Below are 20,931 nucleotides of genomic sequence, written 5' to 3'. Positions count from 1 at the left end.
CTCTAGACCATACCCCTATCATAAGAGTAAGGTCAGCGTTCGGCGGGGCAGCAGAAAGAGAGAAAGAAGAAGAAAAGAACCTTCCAAGACTTTTTTCCTCCTTCTTCCCTGGTTTGCAATAGCTATCTTGAATTCTCGATGGGATACGGTAGACTCTAGTACTAACACATCTCAACAGATCTATGATGGTCACCATTTACCACCAAACCACCAAACCGCCCTTTCACCATTGTCCGCCTCAATTATTTTCTAAAAATGGGGCTCAGACACGAGTAGTTACTGCGAGTCTACAAATAAAAGACCCAAGATCAATTCAATGCTGTGATAGTTTCGGCCAAGCTCCAGGTTCTGCAAGAAGTTGCCTAAGTATCATGCTTATTATTCGGAACAGTGCCAAGTGGTTGGTGCTACTTGAGCCCTGCGGGGGAAGTGATTGAGACGCAATTCTTTCCCAATCGTAGCCCCTTATCATCTCTTCACACGGAATCCTGTGACTCGCGAAAAGGGATATCCGGCATTACCAAGAATGAACTTCGTTCATGGCATTACCTTTGGAAACTAGTGGATGGAACTCACTGGCGGCAAAAGTTGCGGAAATTAACCTACCCGACAAGAAAAATCCTGCGAAGTATCATACTGTCAGAAATGCCGAAGAGGGGGTTATCCTCTGGAGTGAAGTTTTTGTTTCAATATTTTCTTTGTGTAGTCCTCGGTAGTATCTTTAAAACGATTACCCGGGACATCACTCGTTGCCACTTTGCAACACTGCTGCTCGCTAACGACGGGATCCCAATGCTCAGCGGGGGGGGTGTATCACAGTTACGACTGAAATATCAGCAATGAGAAGAAGAAGAAAAGACCCCAGTTTTATGGTTTTGACCCAAGCTGGAAGGATACAAACGGAAGAGCGCTAAAGGCATCAAACCATTTCTCATTTACCGCGACCTGGTCCAGGGAATCGTGTCCCACCTTTCATACCTATCGTCACGAGTGCCGGGGCAACAAGGCTCCTGACTGTGGGCAATTACGAGGTAATTTCTTGTGAAGATTGGCCACAGGGTGTCTAGGCCCTGACTGGTGCTGGTTGATATCATGCGCCCCTTTTTGTGGATTCCACGATGCATGAGGAGAGGGTCCAAAAGGTTGTGATGGGAAATGGGCCACTTCCTCCTTTAGACACGCACTACTGTTTTAGGTAATGGGATTCTTGGAAAACACCTGGCAGATGCCTGAGTCTTTTTACCGCGACTTGTTGCAGTGTTTAACAAGCTTAATATTCATACCTGGCTTTGGGGAGACACATTAGTCTTGCAAACCGATCAATGGTGAAAAGGTGGTTTGATGGTAAATAGCCACGCCCACAGATGAATGGATTCTTTACGGAATTCCTGGTTTGCAATTGCTTGCCCGGTTCAAAGGGCTCAAGAAAACCCTTGCTTTTCTTCTTCTGTTACCCCACCGGCCGTAGACTTCACGCCTCGGTGTAAGGCTCGGAGTCTGATTCTATACCACTTTGTACCGGCATGATATCATATGATACTAGTTTCTCCCTGCAGCCCTATTGAGGAAGGCTAAGGTTTTCAATGCGCCAGCACCTATAGGACAGGGTTTACCTTTTTTCCTCCGAGATGGGTCGTTTAATGGCTTAACTTGAGCAGTGGAATTGAAACTCAAGGTCTCCTGTTGATAGCCCAGCGATTAACTAGTTCTTGACATCTTAGGTACTGTTCTACCAAGGCGTTCCGCGCAGGATTGATTACCTTGGGAGTAAATACTTATCCTGCCAAGAAGTGGGTTTGTATTATTATTATTTTCTTTTCCGTCAAATGCTAAGCTCAAATACTTATATTTTTGTTCATAAATTATTATAATTTTATTATAGGAACAGATACCCTCTTGCTACTAGAGAGATCATACATACTGATCACTGATTGGCAGCAACACGACCCCATTGAGTTTAGGGGAATAATCACCTACGGGATATGAATGGCAAAGGAAAACGTAGGCTTGGCTGGGAGGGAGAGAGAGAGAGGTATCTGGACAGGGTTTGAACTGGCCCCGTGCATCGGTACCCGTAAAACATAGTACTGCTACAGGTATCATACTATATATCGCTAACTTGTGACGATCCCGCTCACAGCATTACTCCCGATTTTAGTGTCCGACGCAGCAGGTGTTCCGGGGGTATTCCCGTTCTCCCGGGAGAAACATACCGTAAGAACTCGGCCTCAAAAAAGGGAGGCCAAAATAAGGTGAAGAAAAATAGAAACCGCGTAAATCCGGAAATCATTCCAAAACCAGAAGCTTTTATGGATTATCACACAACACTTATGGTCCAACATTTTCTTTTCTTTCTTTAGACTAGAGTGTTGTTTGATGATCCTCGAAAGCTACTAATTTGGCATGGTTTCCGGATTTACGCAGTTTCTGTTCTTCCTCACCTTATTTTAACCTCCCTTTTTTGAGGATCCAATTATTCGAGTTCTTGCGGGCACTGGATCTTCTAATTTCTTTTTTTTTTTTAAAAAAAAAAAACCCAAGATCTCGAGTGACGTGTTGTGAATAGCTGCTCCGAAGGGCCAAGATAGTCCATCATAATAATTATTATCGTACCGTTCAGATTGGATATGATATGATACTCGGCCTGCAACCTAAGCTCCAGGTTCCAACAAACCTCACTATTCGTACATTCCCCATTTCAGCATATATATATATCCTCGGCGGGAGTGAAACCCTGGAAATCAAGAAACCATAGACCTTGTGTTGATCTAGGGAGGTATCATACCAGTTTATACAATATGGATTGATATCCAAGCGGACCCCTTCAGCAAATATCCCCTTCGCATCGCCCCACCCCTCCACCTCGCTCACGGCAAACAGGACTGTGCTCGCTCGCAAAACGCCAAATCCACCCGCTCTCCGCCCCCCCCCCCCAAAAAAAAGGGGGGCTACAGATGTCAGTCTATTCTGCATTCAATTTCTCCCCCGGGCTTACTGGGAAATCTACCAAGTGTTAGCCCCTGGTACTTATGAATTGTCACAATCCATGCCTGACTATCGTACCCCTGTAGCATCCCTAGGAAGATCACCCGCTCTGGGGCGGTGCCTTGCTACAGTTGTCTATTCCTACTGGGACAAAAGCTAGTGAAGGATACAGTCCTCCATAGTCTAAACAATACCCCTAACTAACCCTACTAAACCACCGACAAGTTCTTGACTAACTTGTGGTGGCTCGGAGATACCACTGGCAGCGAAGCCTAACCTTACTGTCAAGCTTTGCGGCACTCCTTTAACCTCACTTCTCTCCCCGGAAGCTCCTATCGGATAACGAACCGATAGGCAGAACGTTTCTTTTTTTTTTTAGAAAAAAAAAAAAAAACTCTTATTGCCCTCCCCAAACAGCGCTAGCATTTCCCAGCTAGAGCATATGTGAGAGAGGGCTTATGGGGCGTTTGGACTCCGCCCAGTACTCAGGTGTTATATCAGACCTCGGAGTATTCTGTCATACTCAACTACAGGTTGTCGCTGGTTGGTTAGCTATCTATGGAATGGAGGTGTCTAGAATTGATATAGTGCCGAGTTGTCGAACCATAACTGATGAGGGGAGGGATGCTCGTTGGGTATCGCTCGGGTTGAGAGTTGATTGGAGGATTGTTCATCTTGGGTGGTTTGCAGTTTACTACTACTGATCTAGAGAGCGGTGGTAAGGGGGTTCGTGAGGGTTTTTTTTTTTTGTGATTAGAGAGCCACTGGGCGCTGGGCGCTGCTGGGTATAACTCTTCGGTTGGTGGTTGTTAGGGTAAGTCTTCAGCAGTGTTATAAAGTTGTGGCGCTCAGGGCGCCCTCACGAATTCAAATCAGCTCTCTAAACTATATCGTGACTGTCGCAGAAACCGCCATGTAGTTTCGAAATCACGGTTTATCAAATGAAAACCCCAAGGGTTGAATGTTTCGACCTGGGTCACCAGTAGGATATCTCCATTCCCCGAAACCGTACGCCCAATTCCAAATCTATACATTTGGGACGTAAAGAGCATTAAAATATAGACATCGCAGTGTCCCACTTCCCACTCCCCCTCAACACTTCTGCCACCACCACCACCATTGGATACCATACCAGCATTCACCCTTACAGCTTATGCTTCTTCTGCCCACTCGTGATCCTCGCCTTTAGCCCATCAGCTACACACCCACCACCAAGGAAAGTAGGGAAACTAGAGGGGGTGAACTCACAAACTCGTTCTGTGGGACCCCGCTCAGAAATCTCTCCACGCCCGCGAACGCCTCCCGAACACTCGCGCTCTCAAGATCCTTCTTCATACCATCCCTCATCAACTTTTTAACACCAAGCATACTCTCATGAACTAGATGGTCTCCCATAGCATCATTCACGAACTCCAAAACCCTGTCGCGGAAGCCTTCTTCTGGGAAAATCTTATTGACGAAACCGCAGGCGATGAGGTCGGCGGCGGGAATACGCTTGGAGAGGATCAGCGCTTCGTGTGCTTTTGCCACGCCCATCCTCCGGAGGAACATGTAACTGGACCCGCCCTCGGCGACGAGGCCGAGGGAGGTGAAGGGAGTTAGGATGAAGGTTTTCTCCGTAGCGCTGGGGGAAAGGTAAGCTTTGGCTAAGGTGGGAGGAGAGAGGGAAGGGGATGGAAGGTTACTAGATGAAGTCTGCCATAGCTACAAGCGCAGCAGAGAGACCAACAGCAGGACCGTTAAGCGCCACGACGAGAATCTTTGGGTGCTCGAAGAATGCCTTGGTAACCTCCATATTGTTCGCCGCGACTACGCCCATCCGTCAGCCTCCCTCGCCTCCATCGCTCAGGCCTAAAGTCTGTCCACAACAACATACGTCGCCTCAAATAGTGTTTCCGCTCATTATCGTCCCTCCCTTCACCAAGCACCGAAGACAAGTCTACTCCACTACACATTTAATCCCTCCGTCAGTCAGCCAGGCAACAAGGCATCATACGCCCAACCGCACTATAACACTAAACAGGGGACTCACGCTGAAAAGTACCGCCCCGTTCCCGTCAACACCGTTATTGTAACTTCCTCCATGGCGGCTACCTTGTGCATTACCTGCGCGAGGCCGAAGTATAGGTCCCCGGTCAGGGCATTGAGTTTCTTGGGCTGGTTGAGGGTGATGAGGGCGACATTCTATCATTTGCCCCCGACGTTAGCTCTACCATGCGCTACGGTGTGGCAGGTCGATGTATGACAGCTCTACCTTCTTGACTTCGAGCAAAATGGGCTCTGACATAGCTTCGTCCTTCGGTGTGTACTGTACAGTATTGAAGTGTAATGTAGAGAGTGTCTTAATTGATGGCTTGTAGAGAACACTGGGGACTGCAGTAATGGGGTGGCGTGGGGTTGTATGGGACACCTTCTATCGTACCCCAGCGAAGAAGGTTTCCCCCAGTCGCTCTTGTACGTACTTTACCGCGTCTTAACTGGCAGGGGACCGAGGTTCAAAATTTAATGAAAGTTATCTCGGTTGCTTACTCATCCGGTATGGTTGACACGTGCTTTTTCTGTTCCGAGGTTTTTTTTATTAGCAACCATGGATACAGCAGGAACGGTCGACACAGCGGATAGACTGTGTACAGAATAAAATTATGGGAAATCTCCGGAGAATCTTTGGAGGGGATTAGTGTATCATACTATCCTTTCACTTCTAGCACTCCAGCTATTCTCCTAGGTATAGACTTTTGAACCTTTTCCAAAAAGCTATTCTACCAATACTACTTGCTCCAATGTTAGGGAAAGTACTTGCAAGCCATCTCTTCAGAACATCTGTGCTCTATTTTGACTAATGAATATCAGGAAAGTGCTAGTACAGTACAACCTTTTATTAAACCTTTCCTAACAACTTGAATATCCAATGAGATTGTTACCAGACAAACAGGCAGGCTATTCCACAGTCTCCATGTCGTCTTCCCTAAACTAATCTATCCTACTTCCCATAACATAAATCTCTACACTAACCTGCTGAAAAACAGAATCAACAATTATGTTCTCAACTTCCTTCAAAGAATCTATTAAATTATTCTCTCAAACCTGAATACAAGCCTATCTTCTAATATTCTCCTCAAATATTATATCAGACTATATCATACTTATTCCAATCTCCAAAAAAAAAGCTCTTTAAAATCCTCTACTAAATATATATACTGAGATTATATTCTTCAAGTCATTCCTTATCCATTCTTCATACCCCTTAGTTTAGACAATCTGCTGGATGATAAGTCTTTCTTTCGAAAGTGTCCACTTTCTTACCATGGCAGCCCTAGATGTATTTATTAATTATTCCGAATTTCAGGTTACCAGTATCATAAATGAGGGATTTTTAATATAATTCCTCATCTCATATCACTTGCAAAGGTTTTGAATTATGAATACAGGGTGGCAAAAATGCTTGAAAATGTGAGTAGTTTTTCGACTTGAGCCTAATACTTTGTCAGAGCTTGGTGACAAAATTCGCTGACCCCCCCACCAAGGTCACAACGGTTATCACCACACCATAAGGCCAAAACAAAGTATTCCAATTCCACATCATACAGTATAATACTATACATGTTAAAGATAATTACTATCGTGTCAGCATACCTCCTCGCTCCCTACATTCCTTCAATCTCACAGCCATGCTATTAATTAACGGGTTCCAATCATATAGTTTCAGCCTGTCCCATTCCTCCTACACCGCTTTGCACATCTCAGTATCAGTTCCGGGGAAATGGCACCCTGCTTTGATACGCTGCTTTATAGTTCGCCATACATTCTCAATAGGATTGAGATCGGGTGAAGAAGTAGGTCGTTTGTAAAGTAGAATCCCCAATTCTTGCTTTGCCTCTACCAAGCCATATTTGGTCCCATGCTACGGTGTCTGATCTTCGACAAATTCAGCCTCCATAGATGCCTTATAGCTGGTTGGAGAATTGCCAAACACTGGTGCAATGATGGGCTGGAGGACTTGTTCAAGGCAGTTCTTCATCGTGATACCTTGCTTCCCTGTACACTATAGAAAGACCAATTCAGACTTCCAATTGTAGCTTATGGAACCCCATATCGCCACCGATGCTCGGCCACTCTGGAAAGTAAACTGAATGCAATCCTTATGGTAGTATTCAGTGGAGAGTCTCATGACCCATGCAGAGCCTCAGCAAGAGGTATCAAATGTTAACTCATCAGAATAGATGTGTTGCTGCCACTAACTCTTTGACTTGTCAGCATGCTCGATTGAGTAACCTAGTGGAGCTTTTTGGTTATCGCGATTGATGAAAGGCTTCTTGCATGCTTTGCAGCAGGAATAGCCTTCGGCCTCAAGTGTGCATTGAATTGTGCGTCCTGAAACCCCCAATCCAGTATCTTGCCCCAATTTTTGCCAGCACAGTCTTCAGCCCTCCCAATTACGTCTGAGGGTATATATCAAATGGCAGATATCATGCTCTGTGAGGAGTGGTGGCCGGCCAGAGTGATGGTGGGGTTGTCGCTGATGTGGATCTTTTTCCCACGCCCAAATTGTTGATTGTGGAACCCCGGTACTTCACTCAATTTCATGCTTTGTGTTGCCAGAATCTAGGAGAGTGAGAACTCTACTACAGACTGGTGTAGTCCATTCACCAGTAGGGCTTGTTTTGGTGGGCGTTGTAGGAGGTTCTGTCATGGTGGTTTTGCTGTGCAATGCTTGGCATCTGGCCGGGGGGTCAGCGAATTTTGTCGCCAATATCGTCCCTTCTCAATGTCTGATAGGAAGCCAGACAAACACTGTTGTTGGATACCGCAATTGACTGATAAAGATGCGGTCACTGCTGTTGTTTCCATAAGCGCCGATCAGCCCGGGCTTTTTGTCCTAACATTATACTTCAAAACCACCACCACACAGTAGTCTACTCTGCTGACCTCCCGGCGAATATTGCAATTTATGATATAACCTACTTGATTCAATATATTACTTACCCCAGACGGCCCCGGTAGGGCAGAGCCGTCAAGAACGCCATACCGGAGTTCTCCTATCAGTGGCCTAGAAGAGACCCAAATGTGTTGCCTATTGCACTCGTACAAACTATCGTGCGAGCAGGGTAGCGGATAGAATATCATCCCCGAGCTACTTAACCCAGACTGGGCTTCGGGGATCCGGGCTGTGGTCCCCATCCCGGGCAAAGGTTGAAGATACTTCTAAAGGTCCCCACTGAGGCTAGGTAACAGTTGTCTTCGTCAGAACATTTTTCTCGGCATTCCATCCCGAAGCCAACCATTGGCCTTCACCCAGCATCCCTGGTCAATTACACTTTCGAGGCAACGCTTGATCAAGGTTATCATTCTGATTCATCCACGAGTGACCATTCATGAAGGGAAGATTGTTCTATGGAGGACGGCAGCAAAGTTCATATTGGTACTACAAAACGGAGAGGAGTAATGGAGAAGGCTATCATCCTCAATGCCTACCCCAGAGAAACATGGCCCACACCGAACCCTTTACCCCGAATTCGCCAAAGTCTCCGCAAGGTGATCGCGAGGAGCTTCGCCAGCTCGTTTGTGGCTCAGCTTATCCTTCTCCTTTGGTGACGCTGCGCCCTTGTGTCATTTCTTCTCACTGTGCTCCCTTTTGCTAAATTTTATAAAAGCGACGACAAAAACTGGTTTCCGTTAGCCCGTACAAACTGGCATAGCGGACATGAATAGATTGACACTTACCTGCTAGGGCGCCAATAGCAATGAGCCCACGGCGGGTAGTGGTCCATCTCAGTTTCTCGATCTCGGATCTCACATCCGAATTAATCAAGATAGTGATTTTATAATTCAGCTCCTGGATCTATCCGCCAAACATCACCCGACATGAGCTCCCCTCCCGATGCGAAAAGGAACGACAGATGCTGACCTTATTTTCCATCGCCCTCTGCTCAGCTCTTGTGACCATTTTCCTATCATTGAATAGCCCGTTCAGCTCATCCTTCAAACTCATAATTTCCTCCAGAAACCGCTGGTTCAAAAGATCAAACTCCTGCTGTATGCTAGCACCCTCCACCCGAAGTTGGTCAATCTGTGTTTTACGTTCGTTTTGTATCCCATTTCTTAGTTCGCTGCAAGCAGCATGAAAGAGATACGAATCCTGTCAGAACTCCCACGGTCAGATTCTCAAATCTTTTGAGCCAACTGGTATTGGCGGCGGTAGAGCGGTTGCATACGTTCTCGACATTACTCTTGCTCACCAGATTTTCCCTAGCCACTTCCAAGTTATTGGACAACAACCCCCTAACTCCCTTCATGACTGTAACCGCTTGACCCTTAGTGAAGCCCGAGCTTTCCAGACCCTTTGCCAAGCCATAGGTATCGAAATGGTGGACCAACGGTGGAGGTGCAAGATGAGCAGGTTGTGGTTGACTCCCGTTCACCTCAACAGGCTTTCCACCTGCCCTTGGTTTTGTTGGAACCGTAGAGTCATCTATTGAAATGATTGGCGCTTCTGTCCCTTCTCCAGCGAGTCTGGGTATTGATATGCTTCCATCTTTCGGCCGTGTCTGATCCGGAGATTCTCTATTAGATTTAATATCCTTTTTTGGTGCATCGGCTATTGGAATAGGCTCCACAGCAGTGCCATGGCGGTACCTTAGGAAAGCCAATGATTTCTGAGATGAGCGAGGGAGAGAGAGTGTTACAAGACCTGGGAATGTAGGGCTTGGTAAGCGGAGGCGTTTGAGGAAAATTGGCGGGTATAAAAATGACAACCGGGATAGCGACATGGTGGCGGATCGGGTGACTCGCCAGGAGATTGAAGTGGAGGAGGAAATAATGTGAAACAGAATTTGCCAATGGCTGCCGGTGCGGCTCCTGATGCCAAGATTCACCTTAGGGCGCCATATCTAATCACTCATACGAGTACATCCGGGCTTCAATGCTTCCCTCCAAATTATAATACCGGTATGCCCCCGGAGGACATCGGACTACATCATTACTAGTATGATACCCGAGAACACAAATGGATATATGCTAATGGATGAACAACTAATTTATAATACCGGTATCCCGCTAGCTTGCTACAAAGGACAACACCATAGTAGAACATGAGAAGAACCAAACGCTATGGCAATGTTTTGCATTAATTGAAAACCAAACATCCATGACCCAAATCCAAAGCACCGCTCTCGGCCATAGCCCTAGCCATAGAACCCCCAGCGAGCCCGCCCGGCTCATGCACGCGGATAACTGCTACAATTACTGCATATATCTTCTCAGAACGATCTTAGCTTCATCCGGCAACTCGGCTTTAATCCAATTATCGACCTAGGGTGGCTTTTAGTAAATCAAGCTCCTTGCAAAAAGTGGGTATACGGGAAATTTATCATACTCTACCGCTATATTTTGAATTTCCTTCCTTAAGTCGTTCTCCAACCCATTTTTTCAAGTCACCAGTGTCAGGGAACAGGTCAATCGCTCTCTTCTTACAGGTATTAAGCCTAGTAAAGGTTGCACCAAAGCTTAGATCATCGATATCGGCCTCGTGGAGGTCGATCCCCCTATCGTCTTGGGTGGGTACCGGTGGGGCTTCAAGTAGTTTTAATAAGGCAACGACTGAACCTGGCCATGTTTTGTGATATGTAGTAGCTAGACCCTCTGAGAAGGCAACGAACTTTGTCAAACCAACAACAGCGACCTTTCGATCAGCTGGTCGTTGTAACTTTTGTGTATCAGGCAGAACCACAGCACCATAAAGTTGGCCGAAGATGCTATATCCCAGATGTATCAGCAGACGCCCAAACACTGTTCTGGCAACGGTTTTTCACACCCTGCTTGCACGGCATCGATAGCTCCCACAACAAAATCGGGCCCGGCGCCTCCCTTATCCCTAGCAGCGAGAAAGTAAAAGAACCTAGCAAACTTTTGGGACAAAGCCTCTGTTTTCGAGCCGTTTAGCCTAGTGAGTAGAATAATAAAAATATCCTTGACAAATGGCTGCAGAGCGGTCCTAAATACAAAATGTTAGACATAACCAGAGGTTGACAGAGGACCAGCGCATACAGTGGGAAATAAATGAAACATGCTTCTAGCAGCTCAAAAGCATGCACTTCGGTCAGTTTTGAGGCTACCAATTTCTGAAAAATGCCAAGGATTGCTGATAGTTGATTATTCTCCACAAAATGGGACGCCCCTCGAGCCATTATAGCCTGGAGCAAACGGACAAGAGCGGGAACATTTCCTCGTGATTCCCAGAGAGCCGGTGTGAGAAGAGGGGTCGTAAGGTCTTTATAGCGTTGGGGAAGGGGAACTGGGGCATTGCTTTCCAGGAGAAGAGCAAGTAATTGGAATACATAAGGGATGAACTCTACCCAAAAGTTAGCAAGGATGATTGGTACAAGACCGGTGAGACATACCCGTAACATCTTGACCAAGAATAGCCATGAAGGGATCATGAAGGGCATTTTCGAGACTTTCTGGCTGCCCAGGCGCAACAAACCTAAGAAAATTAGCCAAAAATGTACTGGCCGCGCTCGGAATAAGGGTAGGGAAACACCTAATTATTCCACCAAGACTCTCAAAGTGATAGTGAATAAACCTCGGGTTACTGGGATTCTTGCTGACTACACCTGTTATTTTGATAAGCCCTCCCAGAACGTATTCCACCAACGGTCCAGTAGCATCCCTAGAAACAATAATAACCCGCATTACACAGCGCATTAGATATTCATTCTCCTGAATCTTCTCGGGGGTAACGCCTTGCTCGATCAGCCTAAAGAGATTCTCAAAAAGGTCCTTTGCGTAAGGCCTCAAGTCTTCGGGGTGAAATAATGGCTCCCCATCAGAAGCCATCGCCAGCAAGCGCTCAACAGTAATCGCAGTATAGGTGTAAACAACATAATTCGGAGATCCGAGGTGCCTAGCGAGAAGAGGGAAAGCATCGGAAAGTTGTGACTTAGTCAATTGGCTGCGGAAGGTGTAGAGATACTTTATTGCATCAACCTTCAGAATCGGCTGGACATCCTCAAAAGGAGCGATAAGATCCGCTGCGATATGGTTCTGGAAGAATTCTACGACATCCACAAGGAGATTGGTATGCGTAACGCCCTTTCTCTCAGTTGTGCCCTTTGCAGCGATAGATGAGAACAGGTACAAGGCCGTGTCCTTAGATCTCCAGTTTGCTTTGGGGTTACTGTTGTAGTCTTGCAAGTAATGGTTAATGTATTTGTAAACAACTTCAGTGACAGTTTTGTCAAACTGCTCGAGGAGTTGGCGAAGAAAGTCCGTGGAAGCCCTTCTACGAGTATCGCTATCAGAGCCTTCAAGATCTCTTCGAATAAATTCGATTGGATCATCCTCAAACAATTCCTCATCAGAAGCTATAGCAGGGTCAATTTCGGAGAACAATCAAGATAAGAACAGTTTCGCAGAGGAGTAAACGAACTTCGTAAAGTCATATTGGGTAGGATGATCTTTTCAACAACTTGCTCCAATACTACCACCGCGCTAAAATTTTGAGCATGTTTACTTGACCTTGCTACAGCAGTCAAGAACTGCAAAGCTTTACTGACCAACTAGATGATTTAGCCAATATGAGCACTGACGGCCTTGGCTATTTGCTGTCTTTTCCGGGACAAAGAGGGTAATTTGATATACTTACAATGTCATATTTCGGCTCGGGCCCAGTGGTGGTTAAGAGCACCCATGTCGAGTTGACAAAATTCTGGAGCATCTCACCAAATACATCCTCGTACTTGGTAGTAAAGAGCTGGAGGAATTCACATATTCCAGCCTTGACTCGCTCTAACGGGCCCGATTCGTCGCCGTCATCAGTCACAAGAAGGGGACTGGTGAAAGTGAGATACTTGTGCAGTAGTCCCATAATTGTTGCGAGATTCTCTTCGAAATCTGGCGCAAGATCTTGGCAGTTAAGATCAAATGAAATCTTGATAATAAGGTTGAGTGTTTGGAAATAGCCATCCAAGGCAGGTTTATTATTTTGAGCTTGCGTTATTTGCTGGTCGGTAGCCTGGAAAACTGTCAGCAAGCTATTCAACCCAATCTGCACAATAAATCAACTCACCTCCATCAGTTTCAGAAACGGAGCCGTGAATTTTTGAAGAACATGATTGATTTCGGTGAACAGGTCGTCGGAACGGAAAAGCGGTCTCCAACGTTTGAAAATCGCATGCGCCACCTGAAGAACACCGTTGTTGACTTGTGCATTATCGGGGGTGAGTTTAGACACAAGATCCTAATATCACCGTAAGTTTCGAGTCGAAGGAGAGCAGAGTGAGTGGGGAATTAAACATCAATTAACGTATCCCAGCGTTGCCAAAAATCACTCTCCGCAATGATGCTGATGGCCTCTCCAAGCTGTACCTGCAAGGCTGGCGGAACAGTGATCATAAGCCCAACCAAATCTCGTTTGACCGCCACAACCTCACTCCCCGCCATCTTGTAGTGACCTTCCTCATCCTATACGCGGAAATTTTAATACGACGATCTTCCCACAATTTGCAGACAGGGGAACCTACAGTCCAATTCCTCCCAAGTAAGTTTTTGAAGTACAGAGCAGCCGCTAAACGAGTATTCGAAGCAAAGCTATCGGACGCAACAATCTGTAACAGCAGAGGAGCAAATCCTTCCTGGTTTTCACTGGCCCGCAGAGAGCTCTCAGCTACACAAAAAAACCATCATGTCAGCTCCCGTTCCGTTCTGTCATAAGGGGAATGAGTTGGTTGAGGCTCTGTATAGTAGCCGACAGCCCCGCAACAACATTGGACTACAATGGATCTACCTTGTTTGTTTTGAGAAGGGATCAATGAGGTGTCTAGAAGCTGAGCGAGAGTCTGAATATTCGCAGCCATAGCTCTGGGTGTAGAGGGATTTGGAGAAATAAAGTTTGGCGCAAGATGAAATTTGTGGAGAGTGGAAAACAGATGTAAATAGTGGGGGGAAGGTGGAATGGAAGAGGTGCACAAAAATAAATGATGGCAGAGGGCTGGAGCGACCAAACACGGGCCTAGCAACGAGCCTCCTCTTGGCATATCGGCAGGGAAAAAATAATTAAATTAAATTAAAGAAGATAATTTTACCGGTACTGTTATCATAATACCAGGCAGGCTCTTACTAAGAATAAAAAGTACAAGAGTCAAGCATTTAGTCATTGTAAAGTGACAGAATAGGTAGTGGACGTTCGTTTGGACAAAATGTCGGTACAAGCCAAGGAAAAACAGACTGGGTATATTCTGTAGGCCGAACTATGATACTGGCGATGTTTGTATTGCAAGTGCTTGTGTATCATTGGATTTAAGTTGACATCCCGTTACCGTACCATGACTAGATGACCGACCCTTGTATCGTACTGACAGGTCAATCAGAGCCATTGTCTTGTAACAACCCGTAAGAAGAGTACATAAAGGCACGCATGATCCCCTGGTGTTTTTAAGAGCACAGTAGCCCTAACTACACAATTCAATTAAAGGACATCATCATCGGGGAATCCTTGAGTTACCATACCTACTGAGTAAATATAATAATTATTATTCCATGCAATGTCACGATAACAATGTTACGTAGCACGCAGGCCCCTCTATACCTTCAATATCAGTATCATACCGATACTCACACCTTGGCTCTCGTGCTGACCGACAATTGCCTAGCTTTTCCTGCCCCTTTACTTCTCATCAGGTACAAGTACTGGTGCCCCGCGATTGAATAAAGGTAAAAAAAAGATGCTTTGTCACTTATGATACCTTCGTGGGTGACTGATCCTGGGCCGCTACAAGTATCACCACCACCAGCAGCAGTCTACAGAATTCGATTACCGCCATCATTACAGTGACCACGCAGTACAGGCGCAAGCACAGTGCACGAGTACCACATATTGGCACAAGGACAAAACATCCAGGTCCAAGTACTGTACCCGCTCCCAACCGCACCACAAGTCAAGAAGGAGAAGGAAAAAAAAAAAAAGGTTGCAGGACATTCATTCCCATTACAAAAAGCCACACCCATCCCCGTGCTGTACTTTAACGCACGCCTCTGCATCTCTTGAGTTAGTTCCTTGGTTATTTTTCCATCTCCTATCTGCTGTCTATCTCCAATCCTTCAAGGACACAACAACTTGCACAGTTAGTCTCCAACGACACAGGAAGCCAGACGATTTTGAAGAGAGTAAAGAAAGGGAAGAAAAAGAGGCGAAAATAAAACCCCCCCGAAGGAGAAAAAAAGGAAGGAAAAAAAAAAAAGGAAAACCACTCACACCACCCGATCATAGCTTTCGTCTTCTTCTCTCCCATATCCAGCCAGCTTCCTTCCGAATCTACCACTACATACCTTACCGTACTACGTTGCCCAGATTTCCACACCCCTTTCCTGCCCCTCCTTTCCCTTACCCCTTCAACCCCTCCATCGTCATCACACATCTCTTCTGTCCATGCACTAAAGTTTATATGACCGACTCTACATATTCACCTATTCGCAACTATCACTTATACCTCCGGATTGTGCCGGCATCAAAACCTCTCCCATCTGCCCTGCCTTGCGAGTGGTGCTCTCACCCTTCTGCGCTTCGTTCTGCGCAGCACTCGCTCACCCGAGTATTTTGGTCCAAAGGTTGGTTGTTTACCATTTCTTTCTTTTTTGGAACTGGATTCGCGGTCATGTGACCATGAGTGCTTGGATCAGCCTTTCTTTTTTTTTTCCTCTTCGTCCGTCCCAATCAGCTTCTCTAAGGGTCAAAATTTCTTCTTCCGCTCCTCGATGAACACCAGCAAAGCTAACTATTCTCAATAGCTACGTAAATGCCTTCAACCCCAGGCTCTACCGACCCACCTCAACTTCAGGACTCTACCAAGGTTCCTTTGGGCATCGCCGGCGTGTTCCGATCGTTGAGAAGATTAAACCCGGGGCCTCCAAACCCAGTCCCGGCGACCCCAGCGGCACCCCCGAGCAACGGCAATCGACCCGGAGAACATTTCAACGAAGAGGCAGTGGCCAGTGGGCAAGTCTTAGTAGACAAACTCAGGGCGAACAATTCCTTGAACGACCGTATCAGTGCGGCCGAAGCTCTAAGGACGATTGTTGCGGATTATCCGGCTTCAGCGGTTACGGAGATATGGACGAACGCGCAGGACTTAACCAACGAGGAGAATCCTCCAGAAGCTCGGCAGGCAGCTTTCAAGCTTCTTACTGCTTGTATCAAGCAGTACGAACCATCAGCCCTTGACCGAATCAAGCTCTACAGGACAGTGGCTCTTCATAGCTACCCAGAGGACTTCTTCCACCAGTTACAAGCGCTAATTGCGCTCACGAACGGTGGGAGGGACTTGTCTACATTTCAGAGGGAGATCGGGGGCTTGTTATCCAGGTGGCTAAGGACTTGGTTCAAAGAATCTACCATCATCCGTCAAACTCGCAAACGGGACAGAACCACCAGCGAGATTCTCTCGAGCGAAGAGTTTTGTTTAAAGGAACTATTTCAATTCACAACGGACATTATCAAGTTCAACTTCAAATCTTTCGAAGAGCGCGAGGTGAACCAGCTTCTCACCGATGTCCTCTCAATCTGCAGGAAGACGACCAGCAAGAAAGATATCGAATGCTCAATAGCCTTTATCGAAACTCTCATAGCGTACGGTTATGTTCCACGCCCTGCGCTTAAGCCCTGTATAGAAGTATTATGCGGTGCCTACGCTACACTGAGGGACCTTACTGATGCCACTTGGAATGCTGTCAGTAATCTCTGCAAGAGCTACATGGCTCATAACTCCATACTTGTTTTACGGGAGATCCTTGAGGCACCTGCCAATAATCCACCAGGGAGCAGCAACACAAATACTCTCAGGGGGGCTGTTTGGTTTTTAGAGAAGCTTTTGATAGCGAACGAGACGGACGGACTTCCTTCAGTTCAGTTTACCGTTGTCATGTCCGCCTTTCAATCCGCCCTCTCTGCCGACAGCATGCGTCTGGAATTGGAGATAAGCAGAGCCATTGCCGCCATCTTGGGTAGCAAAGATGTAGTATCACAGATTTCCTCTGACGAGTGGTCTGTTCCTCTCAGCATTCTCGTGCACTGCTCCCGTCGGGCAACAAGACTGAACCATGGGTCAACACGCGAAGGTCTAGAGTCTGACGATACGCCGCATCCATATGAAAACGACGGCGTGGGTGCAGCAATATCCCACGCTTTGACTCAGATCATTACGCTACTAGAGGTGGCCTGCCTAAATCCCGAGTTTGAGCAGACCGAGGAGGTGATGGGCTTCTTTACCAGAGTTCACTCGCATCTTCCGAATTCGGCGGCAGAACTGGTCATCAACTATTATTCCACGGAACACCTCTGCTATCCTTCCTGTGGGGAGTGGTTAGACAACTGTCGCCAGTTGCTTAACGCTTTCTTTAGGGCACGAACCAGGCCCCCTTCCATGCGAATCAGCGTCCTACACTTGATTAAAGGTGTTTACGAGACCATCAGAGATGTTTGTGAAGATGAAGTTTTGCACGCCCTGGTCGTTTCAGTACTTGAGGATTTTCAAAATGAGAAGGATTTAAAGGTGCTGGACGCACTGATCAAGACAGTGGTGGATATTTCCAGCCATACCAGTATGAAACTCTTTGAAATACTCTTGGCCCTATTTGTCGAATACATCGGCCTCGACGGGGGTCTGCCGGACCTACCGCCACCAGGGCAGGGAAGCGGAGCTAGCACAAAATCGTTAATATGCCCGACAGCCAATGCCAGGAGCTCACAAGGACCGCAAAAAAACATTGTCACTCGTGGCCTAGTGAGAATATTCATTAAGAATATGAATACCAATGCAGCCAAGTCAGTGCTGGTATACGAACAGCTTGTGAAGATCTCTGGGTCCGTCGACCTAGACCCCAGTGCCCGACTGACGGCAATGAGGCTTTTATTTCGCCTGAGGGCTGATTCCGAGAACGCCATTTTTATTATGGAAAACCCCGGGTCGGATTATTTAGCCTCGGTGCTCCATCGAATGACGAAAGTTGCTGATGAGACGGCCTCCATGGTCTCCAAAGGTGACGGAGAATCATCGTCTTCATCACGCTCCAATAGAAGCAACTCGGCATCTCAAACACCATTCCTCCTCAGAAACTCAAGCCGCCCCGCCGCCGAAAAACATGATCACCCCAAGCGAATGCCTCAGATTTGGTCATATCCGGAACCCAAAGCCCTTCCTGAGAAACCTATGCATCTTGCGAGCCCGGTCCTTGTCACCTTCTATGATCCACCTTTAGATTTTCCAAGCAGAGAAGGGCCTTCCCTAGACCCTCGCTTATGTATCAGAATGTCACTCTGGATGGAGAAAGTTATCCCAATTATACAACAGGGATGCGATTGGGAAATTTACAGCTACGTTCTCGTTCACCTCAGTTCACAATTGTCGAACAAGACCGCATTTAGGAATTGCAAGGCACATATAAAAATGCTGCGCAGCTACGTGTGTGACCAGTTACACACCAATCGAATACCCAATACGGATCTCTCCCCTGAGGTCAAGAAAGCAGATATTGCCGTCGTTCTGATAAACTTACTTACTACTCTAATCAGCTATAAGCAACACTTTGCGAAAAATGAAACCGAGGGGATTGTAAAGGCATTTCAGTTGGGATTGCACTCATGGCAGAGGACAGCTAAGCCATGCATACATGCGTTGTCAATATGTTGCTATGAGCTTTCAGGTTCAACAAGCAAATTCTTACCCGGGATTTTGACCAAGCTCTCGCAGATTATCACATCTTCCGCAGTCAGTGTACATATCCTCGAGTTCCTGTCCGCACTAGCCAAATTGCCAAAACTCTATAGCAATTTCACTGAGCCCGATTTCCGAAATATCTTTGGTATAGCCTTCCGATATATTCAGCACACAAAGGAAACAACAGCCCAGCAGCAGCTTATTAAAGTAACCCCTGCCAGCCGCCCCAGCCAAAGTCAAGCAAACCCTGCCGACCTCACCGCCCAAACCGAACAGCCTGACCTACCCCAATACGTCCTCACATTAGCTTACAACGTCCTAACAACATGGTTTCTTTCGCTGCGATTGCCTGAGCGACCAAAATACGTTTCCTGGATTACGCGAGGTCTCGTCTTACATGATCAATCGAACACCGTTGATGAACAAAGCCAGGCCTGTATCGATATGTTGCAAAGGTTCACCTTCTCGGACATTGACTTGAAGCCTCCAAATAAGATCGAAACCCAAAAATCAGGAACAGTATCAAAAAATTGGTTGCATAGCTCCTCTATCCTCTCTATACAGACAGCCCCTGATTCCGGTATCTCAAGGGTTGTCGTCAGGCGAGCAGTAAGTCTTTTGTTACCTTGGCGCCACTGAATACACTTTCCCCTAACTTTTTATGCGTAGTCTGGCACCAGTTATTACACCTTGAAGCCAGAATCCAGAGATCCACACAGCATGTTGCAGTCAAAATGGGCCAACATTCAGGAGGACGTTGACAGTCTTGCCTATGCGGCTACTGGTGTAGAACAGAAGCAAGATCGGGTCCTTCCAAGTCATTTCCTTTTACAAATAGCTGGGGGTCTCGGACCGTCGGAAGCTAGGCCCATCTTACTTCCGGAGGACGAAAAGACTCTCCGGGCACTAGACGTCTTTGACAGAATACCGGTTGTGGACTTCCACAAGATCGGAGTTGTTTATGTCGCCGCCGGTCAGACGGAGGAGAAAGACATACTATCGAATGCCATGGGCTCACCCGACTACACCGATTTTATCGACGGCCTTGGCGATCTTATTGCTCTGAAGGGTACGGATATCAACACCGGAGGCCTAGATCGCGAGAACAACCTTGATGGCGAGTTTGCTTTTTTCTGGAGCGACCGTATTACACAAATCATCTTTCATATCACGACAATGATGCCAATGGTGGATGGTGACCCCCAATGCACCATGAAAAAGCGACACATTGGCAACGATTTTGTCAACATCGTCTTCAACAACTCCGGGCTCCCCTGGAGGTTTGGAACGATACCCAGTCAGTTCAACTTCGTTAGCATAATCATCACGCCCGAGGCGCGCTCAGGGTTTGTGTCATCGCGTTTGCTGAGGAAGGGGTCTGGAGATAGGACATTTTATAGGGTTCAGATGGTGTGCAAGGAAGGGTTTTCGGAAATTAGTCCCGCTCAGGAGCCTAAAATCGTCTCGGAATCATCACTCCCGGCGTTCGTTCGTAATCTCGCACTCAACGCAAGTGTCTATTCATACGTCTACAATGAAGGCGGCGGAGAACATATCTCCAACTGGAGGCATCGTCTAAGGAGCATCGCCAAATTGAGAGAACGGACCTCCGCCGCGTCCCCGGGATTGGGCGGAAACGGTGGACCAATCGGCAGCGGTGGCGGCGGAACAACGAGCCCCGGGCAGAACTCGACTGCTCCAGGGTCAAGGCGTGTTTCGACGATGAGTGCACAGACTTCGGTGTCGGATCATAGCTATAGAAATTCGGCCCATATGAATGGTGACACAGATCAATCTGAAACAGAGGATCTGTTAATGAGCCTTGACTTTAGCAGATTCACTTAGCGCAACCCCAGCTCCTTGTTCTGCTCCATTCTCATTCTCCATTCCCTCTCTTTTTATTCTTTTCTCCCTTTTCAAATTCGAGTCCATAATTATTTTTTCTCCTTATCGTTTTTGGGTTGGGGGTCGGTGTCATCGATTTTTTCCACAACCATTTTTCCTAGGTCACGTCCCAAAAAAATTCGGGGATTCTTCAAAAAATCACAAAAGTTCTGCTTTTTCCTTCATTTCAGTTTTCTCTTACGCCTACAAACAAACCTGTACTATGTCCTTTTTTTATTTTTTTTTATATTTTTTCTTCCTCTGTTCACTCCGTGTTGTCTTGGCGATGGTGTTTTGGGTCATATGAAAGGTCGGTTGGTGGGAACAAAGCAAAATGGCGATTGATTGTCTATATCTT

General features: G+C 46.7%; 4 protein-coding genes; 1 reads left to right on the top strand and 3 right to left on the bottom strand.

Annotated features, from left to right (window-relative positions):
• Positions 1-3,947: 3,947 nt before the first annotated feature.
• GSTUM_00005116001 (uncharacterized protein) lies at positions 3,948-5,445 on the bottom strand. XM_002837159.2 has 6 exons: positions 5,240-5,445; positions 5,018-5,169; positions 4,862-4,932; positions 4,671-4,794; positions 4,234-4,609; positions 3,948-4,168 (listed from the first exon to the last, which is right to left on the bottom strand). The coding sequence occupies exons 1-6, from the start codon at positions 5,270-5,272 to the stop codon at positions 4,130-4,132; spliced, it is 795 nt and encodes a 264-aa protein (XP_002837205.1). The 5' UTR covers positions 5,273-5,445; the 3' UTR covers positions 3,948-4,129.
• A 2,930-nt stretch (positions 5,446-8,375) lies between these two features.
• GSTUM_00005115001 (uncharacterized protein) lies at positions 8,376-9,752 on the bottom strand (the record flags this gene model as incomplete). XM_002837158.2 has 4 exons in its annotated part: positions 8,376-8,648; positions 8,707-8,824; positions 8,891-9,121; positions 9,198-9,752. 4 exons carry the CDS (start codon positions 9,750-9,752, stop codon positions 8,593-8,595), a joined length of 960 nt encoding a protein of 319 aa, XP_002837204.1. The 3' UTR covers positions 8,376-8,592.
• A 237-nt stretch (positions 9,753-9,989) lies between these two features.
• On the bottom strand, positions 9,990-13,929 carry GSTUM_00005114001 (uncharacterized protein). XM_002837157.2 has 13 exons: positions 13,766-13,929; positions 13,503-13,645; positions 13,276-13,443; positions 13,049-13,219; positions 12,626-12,994; positions 12,410-12,539; positions 11,535-12,344; positions 11,382-11,437; positions 11,186-11,332; positions 11,029-11,138; positions 10,796-10,975; positions 10,358-10,736; positions 9,990-10,293 (listed from the first exon to the last, which is right to left on the bottom strand). Exons 1-13 carry the CDS (start codon positions 13,833-13,835, stop codon positions 10,225-10,227), a joined length of 2,802 nt encoding a protein of 933 aa, XP_002837203.1. The 5' UTR covers positions 13,836-13,929; the 3' UTR covers positions 9,990-10,224.
• Positions 13,930-15,773: 1,844 nt separating this feature from the next.
• GSTUM_00005113001 (uncharacterized protein) lies at positions 15,774-20,534 on the top strand (the record flags this gene model as incomplete). Its single annotated transcript, XM_002837156.1, has 2 exons — positions 15,774-19,298; positions 19,386-20,534. 2 exons carry the CDS (start codon positions 15,774-15,776, stop codon positions 20,532-20,534), a joined length of 4,674 nt encoding a protein of 1,557 aa, XP_002837202.1.
• Positions 20,535-20,931: the final 397 nt, after the last annotated feature.

Source organism: Tuber melanosporum (assembly GCF_000151645.1).
Source record: "Tuber melanosporum whole genome shotgun sequence assembly, scaffold_18, strain Mel28".
NCBI classification, from domain to species: Eukaryota; Fungi; Ascomycota; class Pezizomycetes; order Pezizales; family Tuberaceae; genus Tuber; species Tuber melanosporum.
The sequence above is the reverse complement of the archived record's forward strand: the minus strand, read 5'-3'. Positions and strand labels throughout refer to the sequence as shown.

What these genes read in the sequence shown, in the direction of transcription:
- GSTUM_00005116001 (XM_002837159.2), bottom strand. Translation starts at nt 5,272, where the DNA reads ATGTCAGAGCCCATTTTGCTCGAAGTCAAGAAG. An exon ending in TTTTGCTCGAAGTCAAGAAG is followed by an intron (nt 5,170 to 5,239) that starts GTAGAGCTGTCA and finishes GGCAAATGATAG; the next exon opens with AATGTCGCCCTCATCACCCT. An exon ending in GAAACACTATTTGAGGCGAC is followed by an intron (nt 4,795 to 4,861) that starts GTATGTTGTTGT and finishes GGATGGGCGTAG; the next exon opens with TCGCGGCGAACAATATGGAG.
- GSTUM_00005114001 (XM_002837157.2), bottom strand. Translation starts at nt 13,835, where the DNA reads ATGGCTGCGAATATTCAGACTCTCGCTCAGCTTCTAGACACCTCATTG. An exon ending in CCGAGCCGAAATATGACATT is followed by an intron (nt 12,540 to 12,625) that starts GTAAGTATATCA and finishes TAAATCATCTAG; the next exon opens with TTGGTCAGTAAAGCTTTGCA. An exon ending in ATCGATGCCGTGCAAGCAGG is followed by an intron (nt 10,737 to 10,795) that starts GTGTGAAAAACC and finishes TCTGGGATATAG; the next exon opens with CATCTTCGGCCAACTTTATG.